Here is a 9,514-nt window from a genome sequence, read left to right as displayed (position 1 = left end):
GGGGAGGGGGAAGGGGGAAGGGGAGGGGGAAGGGGGAAGGGGAGGGGGAAGAAAAAAGAAAAGAAAACCACCATGAATGAATAGAGTAATGAATATACTCCAAATCTAAACTAACTAAAATACCTAAAAATCCTATCTATTTAGAATTTTAAACTAATACAATTTTGTCAGAAACAACTTGAAGACCAAAGAAATTAAACCATTAGTTCAAAGGTCTTCTTATCAAAAAGAAATGTTAGCAGATGTGCTCTGGGACAGTATTTAATAAATCTCTATAAACAAGGGAGGGGGGATTAATATTCGACAAGAAATGTACTCACTATCTTACTTACGTAACTGTACCCCCTCTGTACATCACCCTTACAATAAAAGAAAACATAAAAGAAGAAATCTGTATAAGCTGAAGAGATAAGAGATGGAGCTCACCACCAACCTCTAGCAAAAAATATAGGGGGAAAAAAAAGCAGCAGCAGCAGCTGTGGACATGCCAAATAGGCAAATCCTGAGATGCAATTATAAAGTCTAAGAAACTATAGCCACACAGCCACCTGATCCTACTCATACAGCAAGTGGAAAATTAGAACGGTACAGGCAAGTCCTGTGTCCTTTTCCTTTTTCCACATAACTTTTTCCTATCTCTTATTCCCTGTGGCTTTCCTTGCCACAGTCTGATCCTTTCCAGTTGTTCTATTTCACATTTGAACTCTTAAAATTCCTTCTCTGTTCTTTTTCCTACTTACTACACACAAATAACATTCTAATTAAAAAAACTTAGAAAAGAAGTTATAGAAAAATAAACATAAAAGAAGGCCTTCACAAATTATATTTGTTTCTTCTGTATTTTTTTTTTGGGTCCGGTCGTGGGGCCTGAACTCTGGGCCTGGGCGCTGTCCCTCAGCTCTTCAGCTCAAGGCTAGCGTCCACTTGAGCCACAGTGCCACTTCAGCTTTTTTTTTCTTTTTGCTTATGTGGTGCTGAGGAATCGAACCCAGGGCCTCAGGCATGCAAGGCAAGCGCTCTACCACTGAGCCACCTTCCCTGCCCCACAAATTATATTTGTTGACATGAATAAGGCACACTTGCTGGAGGTGTGGTTCTAGTGGTAGTAAGCCAGCCTAGCAAGTATGAATTCAAATTCAAACACACACACACACACACACACACACACACAAAGGAGCCCCCTTATTTCCTGATCTGTAATCTCCTTGATATGTTAAAACATTATGCCCATGTTACAGAAGAACTATTAAAAACACACATCAAGTTCAGCATCATGGTGCATGCTTGCAATCTCAGCACTCAGGTGACTCAGGCCAACCTCTGCTACCCACATTTGAAAAATAAAAAAGGGAAAATAAAAGCAAGAAGTAAACTAGGAAGCAGGAACATTACCTGAACCGGGGACAGTAGGAAGAAGATGAAAAGAAATAAATACCACAAACCACACGTTTTTGTGGTGGTAAGTCACTCCCATTTTTGTTATTGTTTCTTTTTTTTTTCTCCTTTCAACACTTTAACTGAGAATATGGCTCAGTAGTAGAGTGCATGCGTTGCATGCATGAAGCCCTGGGTTCAATTTCTCAGTACCACATAAACAGAAAAAGCCAGATGTGGTGCTGTGACTCAAGTGGTAGAGTGCTAGCCTTGAGCAAAAAAAAAAAAAAAAGCTCAGGGACAGTGCTCAGGCCCTGAGTTCAAGCCACACAACTGGCAAAATAAATAAATAAATAAATAAAATAATGTCACATTCCTTCCTATGGGAACTACTGGAATTTATACTTTTAAGGACATTAGGGTCACTGGGGGAAAAAGAGTAAAAAATAAAAACTACAGTACAACTTTTATACCTTGACTATTTCATAAAACATATTAAACTTATTAATACATAATGTTAATATTTTACTATAGCAATCATACATTTCACAAATGCCACATAAGATGTCCATCTTACTTACCAGTATCATTAGCCAGGGAGTTAGGATCAGATCCTCCAAGTGTGGCTTCAAACTCCTCCTGCAGACGATAAGCTCTTTGCAGCAGAGCTTCCAGTTTATGGATGAATTCAGTACTAATGATATCCTCCAAGACAGAACAAGTACACAAAGCAAATATTAGATTTGAGTATCAAATCCTAAATGTAGAAGATTTTCAGTAAGATAGCAAAACAGAGAGAGAAACAAGAAAAAGTACTGACAGGTAGGAAATGAATTCTGCAGAAGTTGTCAGGCTTGAGGTCTAGCTATGTCTTAAGCAAAATTATCTTCCTTGAGGATTCCATTTATCTATAAAATTAAGAAGCTAGAGCACATCAGGGGTTCTCAAATAAGGATGATAGAACAGCAGTATCCTTATCATCTGAGAACTTATACAAAAGGCAATTCTCATGATCCACTCCAATCCTACTGAATTAGACAGCCTGGGCATGGATCCTTAAATCTAAGCACTAGATGACTCTGATGCCTGCTCAAGTTTGAGAGCTACTAGTCTGCCTGAACAGTCAACAAGGACCAGCCCAGTTCTCCCTCTCTGCAATTTTTAAGAACACAACATTAAATCCAAAGTAAAAACAGATGTCTTCAAATCTTTTGGAAGTCACATCTGCTTAGGAAAGTCAGGGAATTTGATGGATGGTAACTAAATGAACAGAAAATGCCCAATAAGAAATAGTCCCAACGGACTCTATGGGGTGAGGGATACCAGTTTTATGAAATGGCACAGAAGGAAAGTACATTAAAAATTGTTGAATTCTGGGCTGGGATGTAGCTCAGTGGCAAAGCGCTTGCCTAGCAAGTGCAACGTCCTGGGTTCGATCCCCAGTACCAAATAAAAAAAGAAAAAACAAAAAAAATGGTTGAATTCTTCCAATATGAAGATGACTCTTCAATAAGCCACCCTTACATCTACACTCTCTTCAGCAATGGCATCTCCTGCGCCCAGTTTAATGGAACAGGCTTCATCTTCAGCCTGCCTATTGCGAAAGGTCAGAGCTTGCTCCCAGCGACGCAAAGCCTCTTCGAACAATTCCATACCTACAAATTAAAGACAGAGTTGTTGAAAGTGAGTAAAACCAAAGCAAAAATACTCTGGTCTGGTGGTTAAATTTTCCCTATAGTTATCACAAATGTCACAGTCTAGCTGAAATTTCCACACAAACGAATAAGTTTACATATGTATCACTTCATACAATTTTAATTCCCCAACATAGCCTGGACTCACAGTTCTAGTAAACCAAAAATTAGACAGAAATGGCTAATTAATTTTTTTAAATAATGTAACTCAAATGTACATGATACTCAGAATTTATCTAAAGCATTATCATTAATTCATCAAAAGTTCAAGGCTGATGACTAATTTTTTTGTTGTGGTTTTTTTTTTCAAACTGCATATTTTTTGTCTTCTCTTTTTGGTACTGGGAATTAAAGCAGGACGTTGCACTTGCTAGGTAAGTGCTTTGCCATTGAGCTACATCCCAGCCCTTAAGGTTAATTTTTATAGTTATACAACTATATTTCAACATACCCCCCCTAAATAAAAAAGCATAGGTAAATATGAGAAAAATTAATTTATAGAATATTATAAAGTTTAAAAGTTCTTAGAAGGAAGCAGTAATTAGAGAGAAAAGTTAATAGCATAGAAATCCAAAATGAAATCTTTACCAACCCCAAATGCTGTTCTAAACCACTATTATCCAATTTGTTGATATGGATGGATAAATTGGTGTACCAGAGTTAAAAACTGGAAGATAGGGCTGGGAAAGTGGCTCAGTGGTAGAGTGCTTGCCTTTCATACATGAGGCCCTGGGTTCAATTCCTCAGTATTACATAAGCAGAAAAAGCTGAAAGTGGTGCTGTGGTTCAAGTGGTAGAGTGCTAGCCTTGAGCTGAATTACTGAGGGACAGTGCCCAGGCTCAGGGTTCAGGCCCCAAGACTGGCAAAACAAAAAACTGCAAGATAGTGAGTAAATCTATAGTTAATACAGTTCAAATAGGAATTTTATGTTGTTGCTGAGAGAAAGTTTTCATGGAAAAAAAAGACAAACATGTACTTTTTTTTTTTTTTGGTCAGTCGTGGGGCTTGAACTCTGGGCTTGAGTGCTATTCCTCAGCAATTCAGCTCAAGGCTAGCATACTACCACTTGAGCCACAGCACCACTTCTGTTTTTCTAGTAGTTAAATGGAGATAAGAGTCTCATGGACTTTTCTGCACGGGCTGGCTTTGAACCATGATCCTATGATCTCAGCCTGCTTAGTAGCTAGGATTACAGGAATGAGCTGGCATCTGGCAAATAAGTACTTTTTTCTTACCAAAATAATTACACACTTAAAGCAAAACCAAAATATATTAAAACATCAACTATTCCATCCATTTAAAGAAAAAGAAGTCCTGTGCCAGTGGCTCACATCTATAATCCTAGCTACTTAGGAAGCTGAGATCTGAGAATTGTGGTTTGAAGCCAGCCTGGTCAGGAAAATCTGACACTCTTATCTCCAAATAATTACCAAAAAGCCAGAAGTACAGCTGTGGCTCAAGGGGTAAAGTTCTAGCCTTGAGCAAAAAAACTCAGGGACAGTACTCTGGTCTGGTGGTCAAGCCTCAGAACCAGCACACACACAAAAAAGAACTTTTAACAACTATGTAAGAATTAGGGGGGCTGGGAAGGTGACTCAGTGGTAGAGCGCTTGCCTTGCATGCAAGAGGCCCTGGGTTTGATTCCTCAGCACCACATAAGCAAAAAGAAAAAGCCGGAAGTGGCGCTGTGGCTCAAGTGGTAGAACGCTAGCCTTGAGCTGAAGAGCTGAGGGACAGCACCCAAGCCCAGAGTTCAGGCCCCACAACAGGACCCCCCCCAAAAAAAAGAATTAGGGCAAGTTATTCTCAAGCTGTTTTTAGAATCTGGTAGGTTAAAAAAAAAATCTATCTCGTCTTACAGCATTTCCTCAATTACCTATGGAATACTAAACAAAATCTTAATATGCAAAAATAGGCCTTTCCTTCTTCGATTTTCTTTCTTTTTTTTTTTTTTTTGGGTCCGGTCATGGGCCTGAACTCTGGGCCTGGGCGCTGTCCCTCAGCTCTTCAGCTCAAGGCTAGCACTCTACCACTTGAGCCACAGAACCACTTGTGGCTTTTTTCTTTTTGCTTATGTGGTGCTGAGGAATCGAACCCAGGTCCTCATGCAAGGCAAGCACTCTACCACTGAGCCACCTTCCCAGCCCCCTTCTTTGATTTTCTATAGCAATATTTTTTTGCTTTTCTTCCTAAAAAAATTATATACTTAGTAAGTGGCACTTTGGCTCAAAACTGTACAGTTCTAGCCTTGAGCAGAAGAGCTCAGGACAGTACAAATGCTCCAAGTTCAAGCCCTACAACTGGCAAAAAAAAAAAAAAAAAGGAAAATGTGATATGAAACCTGAGAAGGAGACTGGACTAAATGTGGCCACAAGCAGATGCAAAGAACATATTCTCCTGAAGGTCTTCAAAAGAAATATGGCTTTATTGACATTGTGATTTTAACTCAGGAATAATGTTTTTGGACTTCTGGCCTCTATAACCAAGTGCATAAATTTCTTTTGCATTAAGCCTCTATATTTGTGGTAGTCTGTTAAAGCACCTTCAGGAAACTAATAAACTGGTTACATTATGTTCTGTAAAGTGGAACCAACAGATAAAAGATCAGTTAAACGTTATAGTTGCTTGGGGCTGGGAAGGTAGCCCAGTGGTAGAGCGCTTGCCTTGCATGCATGAGGTCCTGGGTTCTATTACTCAGCACCACCTAAGCAAAAAGAAAAAAGCCAGAAGTGGCGCTGTGGCTCAAGTGGTAGAGTGCTAGCCTTGAGCTGAAGAGCTGAGCGGCTGAAGAGCTGAGGGACAGCTCCCAGGCCCAGAGAGCTGAGGGACAGCTCCCAGGCCCAGAGTTCAGGCCCCAAGACCGAAAAAAAAGAAAAAAGTTATAGTTGCTTGTCTTAGAACAATTTAGTTTTTGCTTTGTTTTTCTTTTTTCCTCTGAGTGCTGGGGATCAATTCCAGGGCCTTGCACATGCTAGATAAGAACTCTACTACTGAGCCATATACCCACCCCAATTCATTGGTTTTGGCCACACAAGGTTTGAACTCAAGGCTAATGATTATTAAACAGATGCTTTACCATTTTAGCCATGTCCCTAGTCCTGCAATTTACTGGTTTTTATTTATTTGTTTTTAGATTTGGATTAAATATGAGTACAATATCTTAAAACTTCATAATGTTATTCCTACCCATTAAGTATAAGTTCTCAGGAGTGGTCACAGGAATATTTACAAGTTTAATATCATCTTCATCTGCTTTGTCCCAGGAATTAGAATTGCCACAAGCACAGCTATGACAAGAATTGACACTCTGGACCTAAAATTAGGATTGACAAAAGTTATTTCAAAGTCTTCCTTGAGTAGTATTTTGTGATGCTTTATATTCATATTATTTCTATGTACATAAGTTACAATCCTTCTTCCATAGACTGAAGAAATAATTCTGCTTAGCTCAATCAAACTTAGGACTCATGACTCTAAATATTTTGAGCCCCTGTTTACTAAAAAACATACAGGTTGAATAATCTTTTGAACATAAAAGTTCTTTCCATTAAAAAATGAAGCATTTGTATTTTTACTTATTTAAGTATTAATTTATAAATCTTATCTACACCTATTATAAGAAAGTTAACTTACTTTCCTTCATAACTGTTGACAATGCTGACTGCTAAATGATCCCCAGAAGTGTGTCACTTCCTCTTTCCCAATTTCACTAGTAGTACTTCTATGCCTATAAAGTCTCAAACTAAAAACCAGAAAGTCATCTTCAACATATTTCTTTCCATGTCTCTTAAATCCTTTTACCAAGTATTGAGTGACCCTTGTCCTCTTCTTCCTACTCCATTGCTATGACCTTAAACACTCATTACATACTATCTAAGAGGAGGAAAACTGAGGCAGAATCTAGGTCACAGCCTTAGCAGAGGAAATGACTAGATTGCTTGAGCAAGTCCAATAAGGTCATTCTTGTTACACTACTATCATATAACTCCTATCTGCTTTAGGTAAGAGGCATAGCTTCAACTATCAGTGGAGAAACTTCTAAGAGGGTACTACTTGGACACTAAGAAAGTTCAAGCCCTAGGACTGAAAAAAAATTTTTTTTACAAAGATAAGAGAAAGAAACTGAAAGCCAAGCGCCAGTGGCTCACGCTTGTAATCCTAGCTACTCAGAAGGCTGAGATCTGAGGATCAGAGTTCAAAGCCAGCCCGGGCAGGAAAAATCCATGAGCCTCTTATCTCCAATAAACCACCAGAAAACCAGAAGTGGTGCTGTGGCTCAAGTGGTAGAGCACTCAGCCTTGAGTTGAAGAGTTGAGGAACAGGGCCCAGGCCCCAAGTTCAAAAAAAAAAAAAGAAGAAAAAAAAAAGAAACTCAAGATTGTTATTTCCAAGAAGGGGAACTGAGTGAATGGTTTAGAAATACATTTTTCACTGTATATTTCCTTGCCTGTTCTGTCTTTACCAGAAGTGCATGGCCTCTACATTTTTATAAAAAGTAAGCTACATCAGATTTAAATGAATATGAATTTCATTCCTCATTTGTCAATCAATACTATATTAAAGCCCTATAGAAGAAAAAAAATCCACTTATTAGTTAGTACTATATGCTTCAATGGAAGAGGGAAGAAGCCCATACTTTACCTCAGCATGCCTAATACTTTGACTTAAATGAAGGGATGTTTGTGACCCCACCCCCAGTCTAACTGTCATGTCCACATACTGAACAGCATGTAATTTTGAAACAGTACTGTCACATTGAAACTCTCTCACAGGACCCTATCTATGGACTGTATCTCTTACTTAATGAAACCTGGGATCAAACCACCTGAATATTTAGCCAAAGAATTTTTTTACTTGTCTAACCAAAACAGATTCAAATAAATGATTTCTTGTTTCTTTCCATTCTAAGAGCCGTGACAGATAATAAGAGATACATAAACAAAAATAGGAAAAATAACAACATATATTTCATACTCACAGAGGCCAAACTTTGTGCAGAACCTGAGTATTTACTGAAAAGTCCCCCATTGGCATAGTTACAAGATTGAGATCCTTTGTCTTTGGTGGAACTTAAAGATAATGTTAAATTCTGTCTACTACTGGAACAACTTGAACCTATGATAAAAACAAATATAAAATCATCACTAATTCTAATGACAAATTTTAGATTACATTTATATTCTATTAGTTCAGAAACCTCTGCTATCTCAGACATACTGTACTCAATTATGTAAATTTAAAAATTATTAAATGACCACATTATTGGTATCTAGGGGTAGAATTATGGCTCAAGAGAAGATCTTTTTCTTTTCTTTTTTTGGCAAGAAAACTTAGCAGAGCTTCATTAAGTAAGGAAGCAAACAAGCAGACAGACAAACAAACAGAAGGACAGGGGCACACTCTAACAGATTGTGGTGCTCTCGGAAGAAGATAGAGAGAGACACCAAAGAAGATCTTTTGACAAGAATGAGGTCCTGGGTTCAATCCTCAATACTGAACAAAAAGAAAAAAGAATCACCAAAGCATAAAACACACTAAATAACAAAAAAGTTAAAAAAATCTAGCAAAAATGTTTTTAGTGCTATGATTTTTGTAATATGTACCTTATTTCTAACAAAAATTTCAAATTCTTTAATGAAGGCCAGCAATTCTATAACTTCAGATTCTATGACAACAGATACAACATTTTTCAAGGAACAGGGAAGCCAGGTGCTCGCCCGCCGGTGGCTCATGCCACCATAAAAAAAATTCTAGCTCTTCAGCTGGGATTGAGGATTGAAGTTTGAAGTCAATCCAGATAGAAAAGTCTATGAAACTCTTATCCCCAATTAACCACCACACAGCGAGAAGTAGAGGTGTGGCTCAAGTAGTACAGTGCTGGACTTGAGCAGAAAAAGCTAAGGGAGAGCTTGAGGCTCTAATTTCAAGACGCAGACCTGGCATGGGGGGGGGGAGGGGAGGAAGGGCAGGCAGGAGGCAGACTGGCAGGCCAGACAGGACACTATATTAAACTAATTAGGATACATTGGTACAAATTTAACATGAATTACATATTAAAAATGATAGTACATGGGCTGAGAATGTGGCTTAGTGGTAGAGTTCCTCAGTACCACATACACAGAAAAAGCCAGAAGTGAAACTGTGGCTCAAGTGGTAGAATGCTATCCTTGAGCCAAAGAGGCTTAGGGACAGTGCCCAGGCCATGAGTTCAAGCCTCAGGACTGGCAAAAAAAAAATGATAGCATAGGATAACTGTTTTTTTGGCTCATCTGCTCATTCTTTTGAGTAGCCTTCATTTTCTCTGTTAAAATGGCAGCACAAACATAAATTTATTGACCTGGAAAGGTATTTCTTTTTTTTTGGGGGGGGGGGTCCGGTGGTGGGGCCTGAACTCTGGGCCTAGGCGCTGTCCCTCAGCTCTTCAGCTCAAGGCTAGCACTCTACC

The 9,514-nt window shown here is 38.7% G+C and overlaps 1 protein-coding gene across 1 annotated transcript in view; it reads right to left on the bottom strand.

The window, feature by feature from the left end:
- The window catches only part of Fam73a (family with sequence similarity 73, member A), a 52,871-nt gene extending 44,587 nt beyond the window's left edge, over positions 1–8,284 (bottom strand). The window contains exons 1-4 of the mRNA XM_013018201.1: positions 8,048–8,284; positions 6,256–6,382; positions 2,899–3,029; positions 1,956–2,079 (exon numbers count right to left, since the gene is read on the bottom strand). Coding sequence (XP_012873655.1) covers positions 1,956–2,079; positions 2,899–3,029; positions 6,256–6,382; positions 8,048–8,284 — 619 coding nt within the window. The remainder of the gene's footprint in view (positions 1–1,955; positions 2,080–2,898; positions 3,030–6,255; positions 6,383–8,047) is intronic.
- Positions 8,285–9,514: the final 1,230 nt, after the last annotated feature.

This window comes from Dipodomys ordii, unplaced genomic scaffold (genome assembly GCF_000151885.1).
Source record: "Dipodomys ordii isolate 6190 unplaced genomic scaffold, Dord_2.0 Scaffold39, whole genome shotgun sequence".
Lineage (NCBI taxonomy): Eukaryota > Metazoa > Chordata > Mammalia > Rodentia > Heteromyidae > Dipodomys > Dipodomys ordii.
This window is presented reverse-complemented; position numbering and strand designations above follow the sequence as displayed.